Source organism: Protopterus annectens, chromosome 14.part0 (assembly GCF_019279795.1).
Source record: "Protopterus annectens isolate FY-2018-M chromosome 14.part0, PAN1.0, whole genome shotgun sequence".
Lineage (NCBI taxonomy): Eukaryota > Metazoa > Chordata > Ceratodontiformes > Protopteridae > Protopterus > Protopterus annectens.
In genome coordinates, this window is record NC_056748.1 from 88,448,887 (window position 1) to 88,474,844 (window position 25,958).

A 25,958-nucleotide genomic window follows, 5' to 3' on the forward strand; every position below is an offset into this window, starting at 1 on the left:
TATTTTGTGTAATGTGTCCATTTTCTTATTATAGTCGTTTTGCTCGTTTAACCCTTTTCATGCCCAGTACATTTTCTCCTGCTTGTTTTACTCTAAACACGCCCGACTTTGCGTTGAACACGCTCGCTTTGCTTTAAACATGCTTGATTTCCTTTACTTTTAATCATTTCATCAAATACTTTTATCTTACAAATTTTCTTTAGCTAACAAACTTTTTGTACTTTCCGCTTGCCTGATAATGCAGTTTATGCCCTTGTGATGCCCCTTTATTGCCTTTTGTATCGAATAAATAGTCTGTGTTATTTCTCATTACCTTTGATTCTTTCTGGCTCTGTTTGTGTACTTTTCTCTCGGTTTTACCTTCACTGTCATCTTTGCACCTTGTGGCTCTAGATATTCTTCTCTCTTCCATCCCCATTCTGACACCTGGTCACTTTCGTGTCTGGGACACGAATAAAGAGTCATTGTGAGTTCTGTTCAAACAGCTTTATTTCATACAAAGACATTACTGCTGTTGCCTATTGACTAACTTAAGTAACGTATGTACAACTAACAGCTATGCTCATGCATGCTTACTCTCTGGCTGCACCTTCAAAATGGCACTAGGGGTTTACACGTGTGTGGGTTATATATGTGCACATGCTGCCTCACATACTTCTTAAAGATAGAAGCACACACTTTACACTATGATCTACACAAGGGAAACATATCTTTTTGTCTCAGGGTGGATGGCATAGCACTGTAGAGGGAAACATAGACCCCTTGAGAAATGGAAGATCCCCCCTGGCTATTGGTAACATAAAACAAAACCATGGTAAAAAAAGAGGTGATAGAACAAAACAGATGGAGGAAATGCTGTTAATAATTTGCTGCTTGTAGAAGAAATACAATATGACCCTGCATAAAGAGGAATATTTAGTTAGATTCCAAATGAAGTGTAGAAAAGATAAAAAAAGAAAGTATCTTCACACACATTTATATGAAAACCAAGAGATAATGTTAACAGACATAAAATAGAGTGTAATACAGACTACTATGTGACAAATTCATGTTCTGTCTTTATGTATGTTGTTTTCTTTAAACTTAAGTATAGCATGTTAATTCACTATGTCATCTCTCAATTGTGTTGACTGTGTTGTCATTGCATAATGTTAGTATGGCAATGTGCATGGTGACCATGAAACATGCACGTGCAGGTTCTGCAAGTTAATACAGGGGTGCAGTACATTTGTAATATTTCTGCATGCATGCATGCATTTAAATTACAATCATACAGCTCCTATGTACTTATGAAGACAATAGATAAACACTAGAATAAAAAAGTAGTACTATTTGCAAAGCACAGCATTACCTTAGAATGGAAGCAATGCCTGATAATAGGTGTCTCTGCTTATAACAGAGAGTGAGTCACTAATGGTACATCTAGTCTGTGCTGGAGAATAATGACTAGAGAGTGAGTCACTAATGGTACATCTAGTCTGTGCTGGAGAATAATGACTAGAGAGTGAGTCACTAATGGTACATCTAGTCTGTGCTGGAGAATAATGACTAGAGAGTGAGTCACTAATGGTACATCTAGTCTGTGCTGGAGAATAATGACTAGAGAGTGAGTCACTAATGGTGCATCTAGTCTGTGCTGGAGAATAATGACTAGAGAGTGAGTCACTAATGGTACATCTAGTCTGTGCTGGAGAATAATGACTAGAGAGTGAGTCACTAATGGTACATCTAGTCTGTGCTGGAGAATAATGACTAGAGAGTGAGTCACTAATGGTACATCTAGTCTGTGCTGGAGAATAATGACTAGAGAGTGAGTCACTAATGGTGCATCTAGTCTGTGCTGGAGAATAATGACTAGAGAGTGAGTCACTAATGGTACATCTAGTCTGTGCTGGAGAATAATGACTAGAGAGTGAGTCACTAATGGTACATCTAGTCTGTGCTGGAGAATAATGACTAGAGAGTGAGTCACTAATGGTACATCTAGTCTGTGCTGGAGAATAATGACTAGAGAGTGAGTCACTAATGGTACATCTAGTCTGTGCTGGAGAATAATGACTAGAGAGTGAGTCACTAATGGTACATCTAGTCTGTGCTGGAGAATAATGACTAGAGAGTGAGTCACTAATGGTACATCTAGTCTGTGCTGGAGAATAATGACTAGAGAGTGAGTCACTAATGGTACATCTAGTCTGTGCTGGAGAATAATGACTAGAGAGTGAGTCACTAATGGTACATCTAGTCTGTGCTGGAGAATAATGACTAGAGAGTGAGTCACTAATGGTACATCTAGTCTGTGCTGGAGAATAATGACTAGAGAGTGAGTCACTAATGGTACATCTAGTCTGTGCTGGAGAATAATGACTAGAGAGTGAGTCACTAATGGTACATCTAGTCTGTGCTGGAGAATAATGACTAGAGAGTGAGTCACTAATGGTACATCTAGTCTGTGCTGGAGAATAATGACTAGAGAGTGAGTCACTAATGGTACATCTAGTCTGTGCTGGAGAATAATGACTAGAGAGTGAGTCACTAATGGTACATCTAGTCTGTGCTGGAGAATAATGACTAGAGAGTGAGTCACTAATGGTACATCTAGTCTGTGCTGGAGAATAATGACTAGAGAGTGAGTCACTAATGGTACATCTAGTCTGTGCTGGAGAATAATGACTAGAGAGTGAGTCACTAATGGTACATCTAGTCTGTGCTGGAGAATAATGACTAGAGAGTGAGTCACTAATGGTACATCTAGTCTGTGCTGGAGAATAATGACTAGAGAGTGAGTCACTAATGGTACATCTAGTCTGTGCTGGAGAATAATGACTAGAGAGTGAGTCACTAATGGTACATCTAGTCTGTGCTGGAGAATAATGACTAGAGAGTGAGTCACTAATGGTACATCTAGTCTGTGCTGGAGAATAATGACTAGAGAGTGAGTCACTAATGGTACATCTAGTCTGTGCTGGAGAATAATGACTAGAGAGTGAGTCACTAATGGTACATCTAGTCTGTGCTGGAGAATAATGACTAGAGAGTGAGTCACTAATGGTACATCTAGTCTGTGCTGGAGAATAATGACTAGAGAGTGAGTCACTAATGGTACATCTAGTCTGTGCTGGAGAATAATGACTAGAGAGTGAGTCACTAATGGTACATCTAGTCTGTGCTGGAGAATAATGACTAGAGAGTGAGTCACTAATGGTACATCTAGTCTGTGCTGGAGAATAATGACTAGAGAGTGAGTCACTAATGGTACATCTAGTCTGTGCTGGAGAATAATGACTAGAGAGTGAGTCACTAATGGTACATCTAGTCTGTGCTCGAGAATAATGACTAGATTATAATACTGTGCAACACCTGTTGATGCCAGCTTGTCTACATCATATGTCAGATACAGCTGAAGTATTTCCGATATAGCTGAAGCTGTGTTTAATATCAGATGAACATCGTTACAACCCAAAGATTAATCCTTAATCCTGGATGTGCGCACATCCCATTTCACTGATGGAAATTTAAGGTCTTCCATGAGTATGATTCTTCTGCTCTTTGTTTGCCCATAATCCTCTTGTTCCACTTTTAAGCCAGTCATAATTATTTCCCTGTATGAGGAAGTGCCTTGAATATCGACTTAGTTAATAACACCCATAACACTAAAATCTGAAATAGTGTCTCTAACATATTTAAATGTATTTTAGATTCTAGCTACCCACCCAGTACTGGAATCTGCCCAATCTGCCCACCATCACTGAGTTCAGTGTCCCATCCAGGCATACTAAAAAGCAATTATTTTGTGGGTTAATCAATTCAACAACTATAAATGCAAAGACAAAGTACAAAGTATGTCTGATTAACTTATGATATATCTGGATAGGTACAGTTTTGCACAGATGTTTAAGATTATGCACCACCATAGCATCCAGGTTTGATTCCCACAGCCTCCATTTGCCCTCTGTATGACTCTGAACTAGTCACATAATTTTATTATTTGTTGACCATGAATGTCCCTTTCTGGAGGCAGCCTCTGAGCACTGTCTGGCTACGTGGCTTGCTTGGCGTCACACTTTAGGCAAATGAAGGTATAAGGAATCAAACCCTGTATCCTGATCACAAGAAGGTCATTAACAGCTTAACACTCTGTGCTAACTGCCACATGAGAGACAGAGTGACAAAAATTATACTTATTTATATTTTGTCAGGACTTGAAAATATGTTATAGACTTAAAAACATGCACTTCTGGAGAAATGTCATTAATTAAAGAAATGCAAGTGCTTAATTTTATTATCATAAAATATCTAGTTGAAGGGAATACATTGTGAGTGTTTTTAAGTTGACTAGATTTTGGTTTTTGTACAGCTTTGGGATTCCTGTCTTTTTACTTGAAAATATGTTGATTAATTGTTACTTCCATATCAAAGTAACCAATCACTTAAGCAGTTGAGTGTTCAAAAGTGATTATTTGTATAGGATTCTACAGCTGAGATCATTGAGATATTTACAGGCTTTCTCTAGTTATCATACAGCTGTCTGCACTATCCTACATTATTTATTCATTATATATCAAATAATGGATTTGATTAAAGCTACACATGTTGTAATTTTGCACTAATTAGCTTATTCTGAAAGTAGGAATTAGTCAATATGTTTTCAAGTCCTGACAAACAAGAACAAATTATAATAAGAACTTTCTGCTTCTTTGATGTAAGAACTGTTTCTGCTGCTACCTATTACACCTTTAATCCAGCCTACTTTTAACTACATGTCAAGTTTCAGGATTTCTTTTTGATAAAATATGGTTTTCATCTGCTCCATGATTAGCAGGGTCAGTTAAGCTGTACATGACAAGTGGACAGTAACTCTGCCAACATGCACCAACTACCTGGCAAAGCTATAACTGTAATATGGAAAGACTGGCGTGCACTTAATTATGATGATGATGTCGTTAATGGCCAGTTGTGGATTGTCTTCCTACAATGTCATTATACATTGTCATTAATGAATGTTGCAAAAGTAACTACAATGGTTTGCTGCAAATATAATTCTTATGTTTCAAAAACAACAAGTTTGTACTGCATAATGCAATATACATCTGAATGTCAGATTCAAAGAATTAAGAAAGCAGTAAACAGAAACATGTTTGGCAAAAACAAAAAAAAAAATGCATTACCTTGCCAAATACCATCGATGTCTATTATTGTAGAAATAATATTTCGGTCACACCCTGGCATAAACTCTCCTCCGTTGGGATAAAAATCAATATGCCCACATGGATGAATCATTCCAAAACCTACAACAACATTTTTAATTAATTTATAAGTGACTAAGTTGTGAAATTAATACAGTGTAACTACCAAGTAAGAGAGAAACAAACATTATATACACACTGTAACAACAGAGCCATGTTGTCTTTTTTTTTGTCTGGTTCAAACTTTGGATTATCAGATCCAACCAGATCCAATGTCAGTGCCTTTAGAAGCTGTGGATCCAGGGTTCTGACTCTTCCCCTATCCATAAACCCTCTCTTCCACCAAATACCTCAGATCAAATTTGCTACTCATCAATAAACAAATGGTTGTTATCACATAAAAGGAAATACCTGATATTCTATATTGGGATATAACCCAGAGAAACTGAAGCCATCTGAGGTTGCATAGTGACAAGGTTCCTGGTTAGATCCATTCAAGCAAACAGGAGCATCAGGTGAGAAATTTGGAAGGGGGAAGGAGAGAGGGCTGTTGAGCTGGATGAAAAGATGACAACACGGATCTATTGTTAAAGTGAGCATATAACTTTCGTATCCAGTTTTGTTGTATTTGTCTGGTTCAACCTTTGGGGAAGATTCCCTAGCTACCAAAAAATCCTGAGAGGTATCAAGGAAGTATATTTCTAATAAAGCTGGAGGGAAGAGTTGTACAGGATCTTGACTGGACATCTAGCTTGTAATGGGATACGGATGTATGGACTGTGGACCAAGTTGATGCAGCACTAATTTCCACTGATAGGAACCCTGCATAATGGCAGTAAAGGCAGCAACAGCCCTTGCTGAATGAGCTACAGGTTTCTTGGTTAAGGAAAACCCCAATTTTTGTACACAAATGCTATACAATCTGAAACCCACCGTGACACTCTGGACTAACTTAGCTCTAGAAAAAGCTGCAGACAGCAGATCAGATCTAAAATCTTCAGTCCTGTGCATATAAAATCTAAGTTGTCTATAAACATGTAATAAATGCAGAGTATACTCTCCTTTATTAGAAAATTTTGAATACTGGTAAATTATGCCACATTTGGAATGAACATGGGATTTGTTCTCAAAGAAACCCTATCCTTATGGAATGCCAAGTAAACAGATTTACAAGAAAGTGCTTGAAATGCAGATCCTTCTTGCCAAAGTGATGTTCACTAGGAAGATGGTTTTCCAAGAAAGATACTTTAAATCTGTTGTAGCTGCAGATTCAAAAGGAGGTTTTGTTAACACTTGAAGCACGATAGTTATGTCCCATGGAAGAATTGGATCCCTTAGAGGAGGTCTCAGTAAGAAGATTCCTTTCAGAAAGGCCTTTGAATTCTTTAATGACACTATAGCAGTCTGTTTGTGTCCAATATGGAAACTGTAAATAGCCGCTAATTGTACCTTGATTGTATAAAACCTAGAGCCTTTTTGGAAAAGATCCAACAAGAAGTCTAGAATAGAAGGGAGAGAAGCTGAAAAAGGATCTATCCCTTTAGAGGCTGCCCTGACTGAAAACCTCTTCCATTTGCTGAGGTAAAGATTCCTAGTTGTTGGTTTTTGTGAAGGTAATCCTAGTGAAATGCCTGGCATCTCTGGTCATCATTAAAATTGGAGAAACCATTTGGTTAGCTTCAGTGTCCCTGGGTCCAGGAGAGGCTGCCTAGATGGGTGAGTCAGAAGATCTGGATGGCAGGAGAACATAAAAGATGTGGCCAAAAGATGGAGAACCAAACTTGCCGGAGCCAAAAAAGAGCAATGAAGATTACCCTGGCCTTGCACCTTCTTGCTTTATGAATAATTTCTCTTATTAGAAGAAATGGTGGGGGAGGCATATAGGAGACCTGGGGAACCAATTGTGGACTACAGCATCCCTAGGTAACTGTCCCTGTGGAGAGATCAGGGCAAAGAAACTGCTGCATATGTCATTAAGGTACAAAGCAAAAATACTGCAGCATGGTTGATGCCAATGACTGAAGATTTAATTTGCCACTGCTTGACTGAGGGACTACTCATGGGGCAGAAAGATGGATCTGCTCATTTTCCTTTAATACATTGGAAGTCCCTGGTATACGCTCTGCTATGAGAAATCAACAGGAAGATATCGCCCATTACTGCACTCTCATGGCCTCCCCTCATAAAGGATATGAATGGGTTTCTCCTTGCTTGTCGATGTACCAGACTACTGTCATGTTGTCTGTCTGGATGCAGAACACACCTTTGGGGAGAGAGTCAGGGAAAGCCTGCACCACCAGGAGAACTGCTCTCACCTATAATACACTGATGTGGTGAATGGCCTCCATGTGTGACCATGAACCTTTGATCATCTTTCCTTCAAAATTCCCCCACTTAAGGAAGGAAGCATCAGTAGTTACTATGGCCATTAGAGGATGTGGCAAAAAGGGACAACCTTCCAGGACAGCTGTTGTGGTCAAACACCATTTGGTGTGAGATCTGTAAATGGATGTCAGTGAATCTGGGCATTAGCAAGATGCAAAAACTGGGGCTGTGGTACAGAAAGGGCCCATCTGAAAACTCTCATGTGGTATCTGTCTAGGGGAGCTAAAGTTATTATCAAAGCCATCAGCCATAGCAGTCAAAGAGTAAGTCTTACAGGGGATGAGGGGTGTTGGAGAAATTGAAAGGCTACCTGATGCAGAGATACAATCTTTGACTCCTGGGCAGTTGGCTATCTGATTGCTTGTATTCATGTGACACCTGATGAACTCTATCTGCTGTGTGGGTGTCAAATGTTTTTTTGCTTGATTGACTGTGATTCCCAATTCCTGAAGAAGATGTAGTAAGAAATGTTGTTGCTGGACCAGAAGATCCCTGGTTGGGGTGGTGAGGAGCCATCTGTCTAAATATGGGAAACCTAGCAGTCTGAGATACATTACAATCTGTGCCATGCATATGGTGAACACCGGAGGGGGGCTGTGGTGAGACCAAAGTGCAGTGTCCTGAACTGGAAGTGATTGGCTTCCATCCAGAAAAAGAGAAACTGCCTGCATTGTCTCACTATCTTGACATGCTTACTAGGTGTCCTGGAGATCGATAGAGCACATACAGTAATCCTCCCTCAAAAGAGGTAGAATAGACTGAACAATCACCATCTGGAACTTTGTCTGTTTTACAAACTGATTGAGATGTCTGAGGTCAAAAACTGGTGTTAGATTCACTATCTTTTTTGGAACTAAAAAGAACCAGAAATAGACTCTAGATTCTAACTGGTCTGTGGGACCTGATGGATGACTCTTTTTTTCCTACAGCTTTAAGACTTCTGCTGTTGTGTATTCCATCTGATTTGCTGGCACTGTGGGAATCCTTCTTTTTGTTTGAGAAGGGTAAACAAGGGGAATAATGTAGTCTCTGGTGATTATCCTCAGCATGCACATATCTAGTGTGATGGCCTGCCAGACTTGAGAGGGCAGGGATAAGTGCCCCCCAACTGCCTCCAGATTGTGGCAGTCAGGCAATCCTTCAGGAGCACTAGAAGGCTTTCTCAGTAAAAGGACTGCAATACCCCCGTATCTGTGGTCCATCTCTGCCTCTACAGCAACATTCATTGAAATTTCTCCCCCTTTTGCCTCATGTAAACCTGTTTGTAGGAGAATCTTGGTTGAAAACCTGCAATTTTCTGAACCATATCTTCTTATCTCCCCTCTGATTCCTGGAAAATGTTCTCTGATTGGCACAGAAGAGGCTTCTGACAGTAGAAAGGGTCTTGCTTGCTCCAGGTGAGAGTTTCCTTAGCCTTTGGTCCAAGGAGTGTCAAACCATCAAAAGGGGCATCAAGGAAGTATGTCCTGAAGCCTTCAACAAAGTCAAAGAATCATATCCAGGTGTGCAGGCAGATGGCTATGCTAGTTCCTGCTGTTCTCACCATGCCATCAGCTGCATTAGAAATCAGATGCATATATATCTTGGACATGGACTGTATGGTGAGCAACTGGGACTCCACTCTTTTTTGTATGTTCATTGGTTATTTACCTAAGCAGGACTTGGTGAGTTCCTCTGGAAACATGTCATGTGGGCTAGGTAGTTCAATGCTCTGAGTGTGGAAGTCACTGACATATAAGTCTGTTTCCAAAACCTGTCAAATGCTCTTGATTCTCTGTTAGGAGGATGGACAGATGTACTTTCTACAGAGAGTTCCTTCTTAGTGGCTGCTGCTAAGAACAATGGCACCTATCAGGAGACCCTGGCTCCAATGTGCTATGTCCTTTGGTGCAACCAAGATTTTATCTAGTTTCTTACAAACTGACTCCCCACTATCAGGATACTTCCAGGTCCAATGAGCTACCAGGTCTATATCACTGCATCAGCAGACAGTACCACCCAGGAGGTAGAAGAGCCATCTCCAAAAACATTGAGGAACACAGACTTCTCAGGGGAGGGTGTATTGGTGGACCAACCCTCTTGTTTCATCAATTTCAAAATTTCAGTGATGTTGATGCCCTCTAGAGGGGATCATGAGGACCCATCCCCATCATCTCAGTCTATGTCTTCTGTGACTGATTCCAGGGAGGAATCTAAATATCAGTTCTAAATATTCATTTTCTGGGACCATGCCATGATGGGACTTCTAGAAATGGGTCCGAGTTTGATTGGGAGCTCTCATGGTGAGCAGCCCAGAGAATGAATGAAGCTGACTGTCCCTGTTGACCTGGATATACAGAGTCAGATGCAATGTCCAAAAGGGGTTGGGATGGAGTCAAGCATGTAGAATGTACCTCTTCTGTTGGCCTGGCAAGAACAATTTCAAAAGCCTTGCACACGAGGTGGAGATTAGGGCTAACAAGACTTCCCTACTCTCAGAATGAGATGTAGGAAAAGCCTCTTCTGACCTGATCAATGCAGGATCTGAAGTAGACAACAGAGATGAGCTATTGAGTGACAAGGCATTGAGGAGAAGAGATGGCTTCTAAAGTTTTGGTGTTGAATCCACAACTCAAGCCTTGGCACTCATCCCAATCAAAAGGCATCAGAGTTGAGAGAGTAAGGGATACTGTCAAAGCAGGCAAGACTGTCGGCTCCAGCATGGGTGCTCTTTGGAGACTGGGACCTGTGGGCCTTGGATCCAATGGACAGACTGGAATAAGAGCTGCTAATGGAAGGGTTGTTGAGGCCATTCTTGGAACATCTAGTGTAGGTGATGCCAGAAGAATACCTAATTGAATATGCATCCAAAGGAATCTTTGCATCATCCCATTGATATCTTCCTCAGTAAGACTCCTTGATGAATGAAAGGACCAGGAAGATGAAGCCACTGAAGGTAGTCTCGACAAGCACCACTCCTTATAGGTTCATAGGTGTTTACTAGGCTAATGACCGCAAGGGTCTTTTTAAGCCTAGCCATGCATCCCAGATCTCTGACACGTTCTGCTACATTGATAATTATAAGCATGGGCCTGGGGTTACCTGTGTCCATTAGAGACAAAGGTGCCAAACCAGGGATGAATTTCCGGTTTCCCATCCAATTCTCCAAGTTGCACTTGAATTAGGATAGGGAGGAACTCTGCTTCACATGGATGGGGAGCCTGATCCATAGACGGGGTAGTCTCAGAGATACATACTGACCTCTCCGGCAGGTCCTATTTATATCACAGGCAAGGTTTAAGTCTTTAGAACAGGTAATTCTGGTGCTGTTTGTTTAGTGGTTATGCAGTAGGTTCATCAGAGTGGGGTCTGACAATGACTTGTATGCCAGGCATAGATCTCCCCTCAAAAGCCTGTAGGAGACAAAATACAGGGATAGGGCCTTGAGGCGGTCTGCACAGGACATATTAATTATGCCCTGTATTCTTTTAGTGAGGAACCTCTGTGGACATTCCAATTGTTGGATATGCCTGGTTAGGTACATACCAAAGGCAGCACTGTACTCAATGATAGGTCTGATGAATGCCAAATACAGTGGAACAATGACTTCCTTGGGTTTAGATGCCATAAAATTGTTTATAAGTTGCGCAAAATAGAATGATTTCCTCACCACTGTAGACACTTGATGATCAAAGGCTAGATTACTATCTATGTATGTCCTTAAGTCCCTGACTACTCAGTCAACTCTAAGGGGTGTGTTGTCAATATGATAGTTAATAGGGATGGATGACTTCCCAAAGGATACTATTATGCATTTCTTGGCATTTAGTTTTAGTCCATGGCTCTGACACCAGTTGTTTGTCTGTATCAGTCTCTCTTGTAGAACATTTGTGTCAGTGTGAGATTCAATGACAACTCCTAATTTGCAATAATATGCAAATGTAGTCAGCCAGAGACCATTGACATTGGCCTTGATGTCTGAGAAGTAAATGCCAAAAAGGAGCAGTCCAAGGATTGAGCCCTGAGGGCCTCCACTCTTTACTGGCCTCTTTGCAGAGGTGGACTCCCCAGTTCTAACTTCCTGGTTCCTGTCTGTGAGCCAGTTAGCTATCCATCGTGTGACATATGGGTTTGTGCCTAACCTCTTGAGTTTGTCAACAATGCCCAAGTAGGGTATTGTGTCAAATGCCTTGGCTAGGTCAAAGTAGACAGTGTGAACAATTTTGCTCTCATCCATTGCTTTGGTGACCTCCTCAAAGAAGTCCCCCAGGTTGAGTAGGCATGGTCTGCCTTTGATGAATCCAAACTGGGTTGGGGCCAGTGGCTGGAGGTTTACTATATGTCTGTTGATCATCTCCATGATAATTCTTTGCATGGCTTTGCATACAAGACTGGTGAGACTTATGAGTCTGTAGTTTCCAGGGTCTGTAGATGGCCCACCTTTGTGCAGAGTGATGACTGTTGTATTTCTCCATTCATGAGGCACTAAGCCAATTTGGAGGTTACAGTTAAACAGTAATTCCAGAGGCCATGATAGGTCATGTTTCATGCTATTTAGAAGGCATCCTGGGATATTGTCTGGGCCCATTGATGCAGTGTTCTTGGTCTTAGAGAGAGCATTAAGGACCTGCTCCCTAGTGATGGTAGGGGGAATTACATTTGATGATATTTCCTGAGGGAAGGTTGAGGAGGAGAGAGGAGTAAAGTTGGAGCTGATTTTATCTGCCAGGAGGTTTGCTACATCTTCTGGCTCATATAGGTGGCTCCATTTACAATGAGCTCTGCACACAACTGTGTATTGTCTTTGAGGTTGTGCACATACCTAAAGAATGCTTTGTGGTTGTCTTTGGCCTGGGAGGCTGAATGTACCTCAAATTTGGCTTTGGTAAACTTTATTTGTGTCTGAGTTGTTTAGTTTGATGAGGTGCTTTTACCCTGCTGGGGGCTGCACCTCCTCATTTTTGCCATTATTTTCTTCCTCCTGTTGTACAAACGACTGATTTTGTGATTCCATCAGGGTGACTTGTTTTTTTGCGTCAGTTCTGTACTTCTTCCTGGTGGGTACCCCTACCTGTATGCAGCTATTAACATGCGTTTACAGGGTTTCTGTGAACAGTTCTGCATAGGCAGAAGTGTTCTCATGGTTTATGGGGGCTTGAGATTTTGCCAGGTTCTCACTTAATAGCAGGAGGTTGGCCTTAGCCAGGAAGAGTGGATGGAGACAAGGGCTGACCAGTTCCAGTGAGAATCAAGGAAGAGGCACCGATGACCCAAGGTATCTGATCAGACCATTGACTATTTTCTGGTCTTGTCTAACCTTTCTCCTGATGTTTTGTCTTTCTCCATTTCTGCCTTGTGTTATCCCCAATTTAACTGGAGACATAGAATGAGTGGAAGTGGATACTGAAGCAGGTAGATACACCTGGTTGGGCAGGGATAAGGTTTTTCCATACTAATTTGTCCCTATGTCCCTGTAGGGCCCTGGTATCAAATGAGGCACAAGACTCACATTCAGCTTTGAGATGAGATGCTCTCAGGCAGTAGACACAGAGGGAGTGCAGGTCCTAGGTGGTCAGGCAGTAGACACAGAGGTAGTGCAGGTCCTAGGTGGTCAGGCAGTAGACACAGAGGTAGTGCAGGTCCTAGGTGGTCAGGCAGTAGACACAGAGGTAGTGCAGGTCCTAGGTGGTCAGGCAGTAGACACAGAGGTAGTGCAGGTCCTAGGTGGTCAGGCAGTAGACACAGAGGTAGTGCAGGTCCTAGGTGGTCAGGCAGTAGACACAGAGGTAGTGCAGGTCCTAGGTGGTCAGGCAGTAGACACAGAGGTAGTGCAGGTCCTAGGTGGTCAGGCAGTAGACACAGAGGTAGTGCAGGTCCTAGGTGGAATCTTGTGGCCACTGAATCCTTGAACCTTGCCTGCCATGGTCCTAGGTGGAATCTTGTGGCCACGGAACCCTTGAACCTTGCCTGCCATGGAAAGAAAAGGCTTTTAACACACACAGATATTAAGAGGGGAGAAGATAAAACAAGGAAAATCCACCCTTCTTGATCAGATGGAAAACAAATGTTGAAGTATTTGTATAAAAAGAGATATTATGGGTAGGGTACGAGTCTGATCCCTGAATCCACAGCTTCAAAAACATGACAAAATTGGATTAAGTCAGATCCGATATCACAAAGGTTGAACTGGATGAAAAGAGACAACATTGAATACATAGTTATACATACTCTTGCTTATAATACATGGTAACTCTGGGCCAGAAGTATGCCTATCACCATATCCCAATCTGCAAGCACCAATTCAAACATTTCTTTTCGTTACTTATGTATGACTTTCTAGTAGCATGTCTTCTGGCCTTCTTTAGTATCTACTGCACATCCTCAGAAAACATGTGCCTAAAAGGAATCAATCTCTATCATACAAACAGTCAGTTGTAGAGTTTTCAGAACATGGTGTATCAAACAGTCACTGTGTTGTGTCAGTAGATCTATTGTGTATTGGAGCCTGTGGTGATTTCCCTTGACCAGATTGAAAAGAAGGGGAAACTTCTGTTGCCTGGGCTAAAAGGGAATAATAACAACTATAATGTTTGGTAAGTCTCTCTGGACTTTTTAAAAGAAATCTGGGTATTAAGAGAAAGGCTGGAAAAGCATACAGGAGCATTACCATCTAGGGGAATGAAAAGACATCTGTCTTCCAGACCCACTTACAATGGTTCCTGGGACAGAACTTGCTCAAATGTATGTTTTGCAAGGGAATAAGCAGATCTGTTTGAGGTACTTCCCAGAGACTGAGCAATTCTTGGAAGGCCCCTGGGTAAAGTTTCCATTCATGAGAGTCGGCTTTTCTCCTGGTCAGCTCATCCTGATCACCTTTAGCTCTGTTGGGATGTATGAAGACTGTAGTCAAACTGACCTGGGTAGTGGTCTCTCAGGCTACCACAGCAAGCCTGCAAAGGCAGAATGACCTCCCCCACCCATTTGTTCAAGTACCCCATTAGTGCAGTGCTGTTCGTGATCAGCTGAAGAAATCCTGGTGTCCAATGATGATTCAAGGCTGTCACAGCACTGATTACTGCCATCATCTCCTGATGTCCATGGATGATTCAAGGCTTTCAAAGCACTGATTACTTCCATCATCTCCTGGTGTCCATGGATGATTCAAGGCCTTCACAACACTGATTACTGCCATCATCTCCTGGTGTCCATGGATGATTCAAGGCCTTCACAGCACTGATTACTGCCATCATCTCCTGGTGACCACGGATGATTCAAGGCTTTCAAAGCACTGATTACTGCCATCATCTCCTGGTGTCCATGGATGATTCAAGGCCTTCACAACACTGATTACTGCCATCATCTCCTGGTGTCCATGGATGATTCAAGGCCTTCACAGCACTGATTACTGCCATCATCTCCTGGTTTCCATGGATGATTCAAGGCTTTCAAAGCACTGATTACTGCCATCATCTCCTGGTGTCCATGGATGATTCAAGGCCTTCACAACACTGATTACTGCCATCATCTCCTTGTGTCCATGGATGATTCAAGGTCTTCACAGCACTGATTACTGCCATCATCTCCTGGTGTCCGTGGATGATTCAAGCCTTTCACAGCACTGATTACTACCATCATCTCCTGATGTCCATGGATGATTCAAGGCCTTCACAACACTGATTACTGCCATTATTTCCTGGTGTCCAAGGAAGATTCAAGGCCTTCACAGCACTGATTACTACCATCATCTCCTGGTGACCATGGATGATTCAAGCCTTTTGCAGCACTGATTACTGCCATAATCTCCTGGTGTCCATGGATGATTCAAGGCCTTCACAGCACTGATTACTGCCATCATCTCCTGGTGTCCTTGGATGATTCAAGCCTTTCACAGCACTGATTACTGCCATCATCTCCTGTTGACCATGGATGATTCAAGCCTTTTGCAGCACTGATTACTGCCATCATCTCCTGATGTCCATGGATGATTCAAAGCCTTTACAACACTGATTACTGCCATTACCTCCTGGTGTCCATGGAAGATTCAAGCCTTTCACAGCACTGATTACTGCCATCATCTCCTGGTGTCCATGGATGATTCAAGGCTTTCACAGCACTGATTACTGCCATCATCTCCTGGTGTCCATGGATGATTCAAGCCTTTCACAGCACTAATTGCTGCCATCATCTCCTGGTGTCCATGGATGATTCAAGCCTTTCACAGCACTGATTGCTGCCATAATCTCCTGGTGTCCATGGATGATTCAAGCCTTTCACAGCACTGATTACTGACATCATCTCCTGGTGTCCATGGATGATTCAAGCCTTTCACAGCACTGATTGCTGCCATCATCTCCTGGTGTCCGTGGATGATTCAAGGCCTTCACAGCACTGATTACTGCCATCATCTCCTGGTGTCCATGGAATATTCAAGGCCTTCACAGCACTGATTACTGACATCATCTCCTGGTATCCATGGATGATTCAAGGCCTTCACAGCACTGATTACTGCCATCATCTCCTGGTGTCCATGGATGATTCAAGCCTTTCACAGCACTGATTACTGACATCATCTCCTGGTGTCCATGGATGATTCAAGGCCTTCACAGCACTGATTACTGCCATCATCTCCTGGTGTCCATGGAATATTCGAGGCCTTCACAGCACTGATTACTGACATCATCTCCTGGTGACCATGGATGATTCAAGCCTTTCACAGTACTGATTACTGCCATCATCTCCTGGTGACCATGGATGATTCAAGCCTTTCACAGCACTGATTACTGCCATCATCTCCTGGTGACCATGGATGATTCAAGCCTTTCACAGTACTGATTACTGACATCATCTCCTGGTGTCCATGGAATATTCAAGGCCTTCACAGCACTGATTACTGCCATCATCTCCTGGTGACCATGGATGATTCAAGCCTTTCACAGCATTGATTACTGACATCATCTCCTGGTATCCATGGATGATTCAAGGCCTTCACAGCACTGATTAATGCCATCACCTCCTGGTGTCCATGGATGATTCAAGCCTTTCACAGCACTGATTACTGACATCATCTCCTGGTGTCCATGGATGATTCAAGGCCTTCACAGCACTGATTAATGCCATCATCTCCTGGTGTCCGTGGATGATTCAAGCCTTTCACAGCACTGATTACTGACATCATCTCCTGGTGTCCATGGATGATTCAAGACCTTCACAGCACTGATTACTGCCATCATCTCCTGGTGTCCATGGAATATTCAAGGCCTTCACAGCACTGATTACTGACATCATCTCCTGGTGACCATGGATGATTCAAGCCTTTCACAGCACTGATTACTGCCATCATTTCCTGGTGACCATGGATGATTCAAGCCTTTCACAGCACTGATTACTGCCATCATCTCCTGGTGTCCATGGAATATTCAAGGCCTTCACAGCACTGATTACTGACATCATCTCCTGGTGTCCATGGAATATTCAAGGCCTTCACAGCACTGATTACTGACATCATCTCCTGGTGACCATGGATGATTCAAGCCTTTCACAGCACTGATTACTGCCATCATCTCCTGGTGTCCATGGATGAGTCAAGGCCTTCACAGCACTGATTACTGCCATCATCCACTGGTGTCCATGGATGATTCAAGGCCTTCACAGCACTGATTACTGCCATCATCTCCTGGTGTCCATGGAAGATTCAAGGCCTTCACAGCACTGATTGCTGCCATCATCTCCTGGTGTCCATGGATGATTCAAGCCTTTCACAGCACTGATTGCTGCCATCATCTCCTGGTGTCCATGGATGATTCAAGGCCTTCACAGCACTGATTACTGCCATCATCTCCTGGTGACCATGGATGATTCAAGCCTTTCACAGTACTGATTACTGCCATCATGTCTTTGACATGTATGCACTGTTTTTCTGTCCTGTTGTTCTACAGACGTAGCACTTTATCCTTTGTGATACTATTCCCCAAGCAAAATCTGAGAAATCTCTTGTAAGCAGCTGATGAGGGTAGCAGTAAGAAGGAGAGGCCTGGACTGACAGACAGTTGGATCCATCATCAAAGGAACTTCCTTCTCATAAAAGGGCACCATTGGAACTTGAAAATTCACTGGGTGCTGATGTTGTGGCCACAGTGCTCTGTGGAACCACTGAATTTTCCTCATGGAAAGTCTGGCTAATGAGATTACAATGATCACAGAAGCCATGAATCCTAATATCCGGAGATACTCTCTAACAAAAACTAGAGTCTTTTTGGAAATGTTCAAAAATATTTCTCTGTGCAGATCAACTCTGCCCTGAGGCAGAGAATCTTCCAATGGAAGTGTCTAGGAGTCTTTCCAAAAACATTAACATGGATTAAGGAATGAGAGGAGATTTTGGCAAATTTAATTGGAACCCCGGATCGAGGAAAAGATTTATGACAAAATTCAAGGCATCCTGATAGCTGGTGAAAGAGTCTGCATATATAAGACAGTCATCCAAATATTGAAAGATATGAATGCCTTGAAGTTTGCCGTATGCAGTTACTGGGGCCAGACTTTGTAAATACCCTTAGATTAGTGGATAACTCAAAGGGCAAAACAGAGAACTGATAATAAGATGCAAATGCAGAGAATCTTAATAAACACCTGAATTCCTTGCAGATTGGGGTATAGTGATGAGCATCCTTGTGGTCCACAGTTACCATGTAACTGGGAGAAGGGATAAGGGGTAACAATGTTAGAAGAGATGACATTGTGAATGTTGCTACCATTACCTACAGACTGAGAAAAGATTTAGTACTGGTCTTCACATCTCGTCTTTCTTTGAAAGAAAAAAGTTTCAGGCATAAAAAGCTATGCATCTCTGCTCTGGGAGCACACTTTGTATAACCCCCTGGACAATACATCAGCTAAAATTGGAGGGAACAAGGCAGATTGTTTGTTGGCTTTATAGAAATCTGCCTGGAGGAGGAATGGACTGCCACTGTCATTAGTACCATAGCCAGATCACTCTTGGCACTCAGTCAGATTATCTGATTCCAGAGAGGAAAGTGGAGGCACAGACTAGTGGGCAGCTTTAAAAGACTGCCAGAGTGGAAGGGAGTGGAAGGACATAGATGTGGTATATAATCATTCAGACTTTGTGGCATGCCCCAGATTCTGCAGCATCCCCTGTATTTGAAGTTCTTATTTTTCCCTGCTGAAGTCATCTGTTTTTAGTTTTTTTTTTTTTTTTTTTTTTTTAACAAACATACCAGAATTAAAGGGTATGTTCATTGTAGAATTGAGAAACTCCTCGAATCACTTTCTTAGTCTAGTCAAACATTTTGAATACTTCAGCAGTAGCAGGAGGAAAAAGGACATTTTTTTCAAGGAACAGCTAAGAAGTGTGGACATCTTGTTCAGGAAGATTTTGAGAGCACAACCAAACACATTTTCTCATAACAGAACTCATGGCTGCAGCCCTCGATAGAGCATTAGCAGCATTATAAGAACACATGAGGGAGTGACTGGGAACTTGAAGTACAAACCCAACAAGTGAATTTAAAGGGTTTTAGAAATCAGATACAGACAAATTACAGGATACCTTCCTCATATTTTCAAAGTTAGTCAACAAAAACCTAAGCATGTGAGCGTTGTAGTTTAAAACTCTAAAAGCTAGGGTAGAGGACTACAATCTTTTGACACATTTCTCCAAGGCTTTTCCATCCTTACCAAAAGGAACATGATTGATCTTAGCAAACAGTTTAGCAGAAGAATTATATTAAGCAATTACTGCAGGATCTGATTTAAGATTAGTCATCAGATATCTGTGAGACTGAGGAACTTTATACAACTTGCTAGGATATTTGGATATAAGAGACTGTGAGGCATACAGCCAGCTTAATAAAAACATCCTCCAAAGCAGCTAGCACTACAGGAACAGCTGCTGGCTGAGTTAAATCCAGTTGTATCAGCTCATAACATTTTCTCTGAAAGGAGAGACTTTCAGTCTGCTCCAAATAAAATAATTCTAACCTTTTGTTAAAATTTTCAGAAAAGGTAAAGGATTCTGGAAGGAAGTCTGAAGAAATGCTTTCATTAGTGTAAGAATATTCTGGGGCAGAAACTTTTATCAGAATCAACATATTCTCTTCCTGTCCCTCTTCATCTAACAAGGATCCAGAGTTAGAATTTGAAGGAAACCACATTCATTTTCAGTTAGAAAGAAATGAAAAACCAGGATTTAACATGTCAAAGGCAAACAGCCCTTTAGTGAGTCCTACCAAATCTTCCCTATCCAAGGAAAAGGGGCAGAAGAAGCAACTTTCTTGGGTTATTTTTTTCTTTTCCTAGGAAAATACCAGAAGTCAGACCAATTGAAGCTTTGGGCATTAGCCAGAAGATTAGAAACTCTAACTTGGCTGTGCAACACAGCTGGAACCGCTCCCTCTTCCGAGCCCAAGACTGGTTATTTCTTATACACTGAGGATGACCAACAGTTACAGAGGACGTGGCTAAAACTCAGTTCACGGTTGCTATACCAGATGGATTAGGTAAACAGAATGGATATTCTGACAGGCTGCCTTCATCCACTGTGTTGTCCACTGTAGAGTCACCTATATGCCGCTGAAGTACTGAAGGAGCCAGTGCTACTCCAAGCTCCTTAGTCAATGTTTTCTCCTTGTGAGCTGGAGGGGGGAGAACAAGAGAGACTGGATATCACTCCATCTTCAAGTGAAAAAAAAACAATTCTGAACATCAGGTAGTGGAAGTAGTAAACATCAGTAACTGTTCTGACATAAAAAAAGTTGTTTTTTTCACAAAACCATCACATTAATCACCAAGTATTGTACCAACAAAACATTTTTTAAATAGGACTGATGTCCATAAATCTAGTAATACTATCAGATGGCACACCACTGTACAGACCAAAACAAGAGATCCTTGTGGTCAAAGATAAAAAAAAAACAATATTTCCTAAGACAATAAATCATAGTTTCTTTCACAAACTAACATTTTCAGAGAAAAATAATGCATGGAAGGTATTATTCCCCTAATGGGTACTTATCTGCCAAACTTGAAATAATACTAGCCGATCATCAGTTCAATGAAGCATATAATACAAAGGTACTTCAGCTGCAAGAAAGCTTTGAAATTTTTGGTGCCCCTAAATAGTATTTTTATACGTCTCTGCTTGAGCCTTCTTGGGGTTAGTGTGCCCTAAAGCTTTGAAAAGCAGGCCAGTGGTCTTATTCCAGGCAGGCTATAACCCATTTAGTGTGGCTACCCCAACAGTGTATATTATGCTGCCATTTTGGAACAGGCTACCCATCTATGTCAAGCAAAGTTCTTCATTAGCACTCTTCAAGAAAATTCTTGATGAGTGGATGGGAAATAGGAAATACACCCTGGGGATCACTTCTGTGTCTCTGCTCAAGAGTTGCACAGGAAAATAACTTTCTTGTGTGGCGTAAGCCAGGGAACCTTGTTGGCTAGGCTTACGCAGGTCCTCGGGCCGATAGCCTAGTACCTACCTATGAACCTATTTTATTTTATACTAGCACCACATTTATTAGTATTTCTGCTCTAGAAAAGACAATATACATGTTTTATTTGTTTAATTGCTTGCTTGGTTGTTGATTGATTTGTTGATCAATAAACCTTCTTGAAGGAAACATGTTAGCACTGCAAGTTCGGACTGCCAAATACATGAATTATATAACTGCAGAGATGCAGCAGCAAAAAATATTATATAGTATTGATATTTTATCCTTAATGACCAAGTAGTAATCATGTTTGAGCAAACAAAAGCCATTAAGGAAAAAAACTAACATAAGGATCAAAAAGAGTATAAAAAAAAAAAATAAAAAAATATATATATATATATATATATATATATATATATATATATGTATATGTATATAGAGGTGAAGGTCAAGACTTACTAAGAAATGTTTAAAACAATAAAAAGAAGAAGATGCGTTCAGTTTTGAATAAGGATGTGAAACAGAGTCAATGCTGATACAGATGTCAAAAAACATTGACTGGGCATAAAAAACAAATTCCTCCAACAGTTCAAATTTTGGAACTTTATATAAAAGATGAATCTCCAAAAGTAGAGCATTCTAGCATACAAAATACGGTTAACTTCCCTGAAGGATGCAACGCAAAGAAGCCAAGGAGGGTACAATATTAGTTTTCAGTTAAAAGTCTGAAATGCATTGCTACCTAGTGACATAAAGATAATAATGATTGTATTTACATTTTGTAGAAAGGTATCTATAAAATAATTATTTCAAACAAAAATAATATACCAAATATGGGCAAAACAATTGTATCCAGTAGCAGCAATAAAGTTTTAATGATATCTCAGAGAACTATCAGTAGACTTGGGATACATGAACAAGAAGCCCAGGAATTTAGTGGTAGGTATGTTAATTACTCCAGCCTTGACAGAAAACTGTCTTCATGCCTTTTAGGATTTTTATCAACTATTGTGTAATTGGATAAATATTTCCTGCTTGGGTCAAGAATGCTATATCACAATTATTTTTGAAAGTTAATCTTGGATATAATTTAATCTATTAGCAAAGGCAAGCACTGAATATGTTTTGTGGATAAAAATGTAGCCTTGTTATTAGATAAGCAGATAAAGGAGATAGTATAGTTATTAACCGATAAGCAACATCGCATCAGGAAGTGTCACAAACTATGGCAAACAGGTGATTATAAATGTCTGTGTAAATCTTCCAGGGCGGATTATAACAAAGCATTATAAGAGTTGTCAGATGGGACAGTCGCGTCTTTGCAAAATGATTTTCTGGAACAAGTGGAAGCATGTGAGCTTCTGCTAGCACACAGTGAAAACGGAGAAACACAGGCCCTGAGTAGTGTGAAGGAGGTGATATCTTCACAAGATTCCAATGTTATTTTTCATGAACAGCTGTTTGAAAGGGACAGCAAGGCACAGAATGGATGCACGATTACAACCTTCCAATCAGGAGGGTTGCGGTATGTTTATCTACAAGATTTAATAAACCAAAGTGAGCCAGACAGTGGGAAGGCAATTTCATGGGGAGATATTATGGAGAGGATTCAAGAAGAAGTAGAGGAAGTAAAAAGGGAAAACTATGAAGCCATATGCAGAACTGGCAAACCGGGAGAAAGAAGAGAAGATAAGAAGATAGAATTAAGGAGAAAGAAGTACTTTGTAAGAATAACCCATAAAGCAGATAAAGAGATGGATGTCGGTACGACGTTTGGGATAATATAACAGCACTACTGGGAATATCACCAGAAGAGGTAACAGCACTCATTCTTATTAAGAGACACTTTTTGTGACATTATACTTGAAACAGGACAGTACATGGAGACATTTTTGGATCAATAAAAAATAAAGAAAAACTGTAATCCGTGGAATTTGTATGTTCATAGGTTCATAGGTATGTACTAGGCTAATGGCCTTGGAGCCTTTACAAGCCTAGCCCCAAAAAAAATTGCCCAGGCACCATGCCACCTGATGTTAGTTCACAGTGCACATATCCAGTAAGGCAACTGGAATGATCCCTGGAGTGAACTTTCTGTTACCCATCCATTCGTCAAGATTTCTCTTGAAGAGGGACAGTGAAGTTCTCTACTTGACATGAATGGGAAGCTTATTCCAGAGTATGGGCAGTCTTTGGGAGATGAACCTGTCCCTCCAGCATGTTCTGTTAATTGTGGTAATGAGGATGTGATCTTTGGAGCGTGTGGCACAGGGGGATTGGGATTTCTTTAGGTGTAGCTTTTCAAGTAGAGCTGGGTCAGACATGGCTTTGTAAGTCAAGCAGAGATCACCTCTAAGTAGACGATAAGAGACTGAGAACAGTTGAAGTTTTTGAGTCTGTCCATGTAGGATATGTGTTTAAGGCCTAGGATCCTTTTTGTGAGATACTTTTGTGGCTTCTCTAGCTGTTGTAGGTGTCTGGTCAGGTACATGCCAAACGAGGCGTTATATTCTATGATTGGTCTAATGAGGGATGATAACGTTTTTCTTCCTGGATGCAAAATCTTTGGTTATAAGATGTGCCACATAGATAGACTTTCTGACCACAGTGGCAATGTGGTGGTCAAAGGTGAGGTGGCTGTGGACCTGGATGCCCAGATCTCTTATGGCCCCTTCAGTGTTCAGTGGGCTCCCATCAACTTGGTAATTCATGGGAACTGAGTTGTTTCCAAGGGGGATGATAAAGCATTTTTTGGCATTAAGCGTTAGGCCATGGTTCCGACACCAGTCATTGGTCTCAGAGATGCCCTTTTGTAGGATGTCTGCATCACTTGGGGAGTTGATAATGACTCCTAACTTGCCGTCATCAGTGAACTTGGTCAGCCAGAGTCCTTCTGTGTTGGCCTGGATGTCTGAGAAGTAGATGCCAAAACAGTAGAGGGCCGAGGACCAAGCCCTGTGGGACTTCACTCATGACTGATCGACAGTCTGAATTGAAATCCACAGGTTTCACTCTGTGAGTCCTGTTTGTGAGCCAATTTGCAACCCACCTAGTGATGTAAGTACTGATGCCTAGTTTGGTGAGTTTATCAATGATACCTGAGTGGGGAATGGTATCTAAGGCCTTGGCCAGGTCAAGGTAGGCTGTATGCACTGCCTTACCCTCATCCGCAGCCTTGGTGACTGCCTCAAAGAAGTCAACTAGGTTCGGCAGGCAAGATCTCCCCTGGACAAAGCCAAACTGTGTGGGGTCAAGAGTTTGGAGCTTGCCTATATCTCTGTTAAGCAGGTCCATGATGATGCGCTCCATAGCTTTGCATATCTGACTCGTCAGGCTAATGGGGTGATAATTCCCAGGGTCTGTAGTTGCTCCCCCTTTATGAAGTGGGATGACTGTAGCAGTGAGCCATTCATTAGGGACATAGCCTGAGATAAGGCTGTGATTGAAAAGGGCACACAGATGTGGTGCCGGTTAGTTTTACAGCTCATGTAGGATGTAGCCAGAGATATTGTCAGGTCCCATGGATGCTGTATTCTTGGCTTTGGACAGTGAAGCTTTTACCTGTGCCAAAGAGATGGAGGGTACCAGGCTTTCTTCTGGTAATGTGGGGGGGGGGGGTCAAGTTGGCACTGAATCTGTTGGCCAGTATGTTGGCTATAATCTGTTGGCTCAGTATAGGAGGTGCCATTGTGCAATAATTCAGAGCAAATCTGGGTATTGCCTTTGAGGGTTTTTATATAGCTATATAAGACTTTGTGGTTGTTTTTGGTGTCAGACACAATTCTTCATTCATAGCTGGCTTTAGAGGATTTGATAAGGGATCTCAGCTTTTTGTTGAGACTGATAAGGGAGGTTTTCCACTCTTGTGACTTCATTTTTTTCTGCAACAGTTTCTTCCTTCTGTTGTAGAGTTTATAGGTTCATAGGTTCATAGGTTCATACTAGGCTATCTGCCCTAGGGCATTTATAAGCCTAGCCAGAGTGTGTTTGGCTTTTGCCACCCATTTTAAATGAATTTTGCTATGCCCTTTTTTGAGGTTAGTATACTGTGCCTCTGTCTAACAGTGACACAGAAGTGATACCCGGGGTAAACCTACTATCTCCCATCCACTCATCAAGATTCCTCTTGAAGAGAGTCAATGAGGGACTCTGCCTAACCTGGACTGGGATTTTATTCCAGAGTGAAAGGAGCCTCTGGGTTATTGATGGCTGGGGCCCACTGGATTGGCTTTCTTTTTTTTGAGGAGAGCTCTTAGTTCTATGTGGTATGGTAAGGTCCATGCATTTGTGTACGTGCTTGTACAGTGCATTGCTGTATGATTTGGCAGTCATGCAGCTATTTTCCAATGGCATGGGTGCTGAGAAGTTAGTCACCTCTGTTTTTAGGAGCCCAACGGTTGCTTTAGAGAAGTTTTTCAGGGTGGCCACCTTAGCGGGGGGTGCAGGTAAGATGGAGATTTCCATGGTGACCAGTTTGTGGTCAGATTTAACTAGACAGGAATTGACTATAGGTGTGGAGCAATGGTCTCCCATGTTGGTGATAACCAGGTCGAGGATGTTGCTTCCTCTAGTGGGGGTCAGACTGAGCTGGTCCAAGGCATTGGAATTGATAAATTCCAGGAAGTGTTGGGCCTGTACATTGGTACTTGAATAGTTTTCCCAGTTTTCATGTTTTATAAACATTTAATAGAGAGTTAAAAAAGAAATGTATGCACACTTTAGAACTGAGATTTAAAAAGTATTGCTAAAAGACTATTTAAACACTGTATGTTATGATGTTATGGACATCACTTTAAAAAATATGATAATAGAAGTTTGGTTTCCTGTCAAAATCCTGAATGTAGATGATCTGCAAATGGGATATCGGATGGCAGATGGTAGATTACCGTGTTGCTAACCGTCGGTAGTTCATATCAGTGAATGCCACTGTGCATTCGCTGATATGAAGTTGATCTAAGGG

The 25,958-nt window shown here is 41.6% G+C and overlaps 1 protein-coding gene across 1 annotated transcript in view; it reads right to left on the reverse strand.

The window, feature by feature from the left end:
- LOC122788628 (inactive pancreatic lipase-related protein 1-like) overlaps positions 1 to 25,958 on the reverse strand; it is a 659,185-nt gene that overhangs the window by 235,328 nt on the left and 397,899 nt on the right. The window contains exon 7 of the mRNA XM_044055526.1: positions 5,166 to 5,285. Coding sequence (XP_043911461.1) covers positions 5,166 to 5,285 — 120 coding nt within the window. The remainder of the gene's footprint in view (positions 1 to 5,165; positions 5,286 to 25,958) is intronic.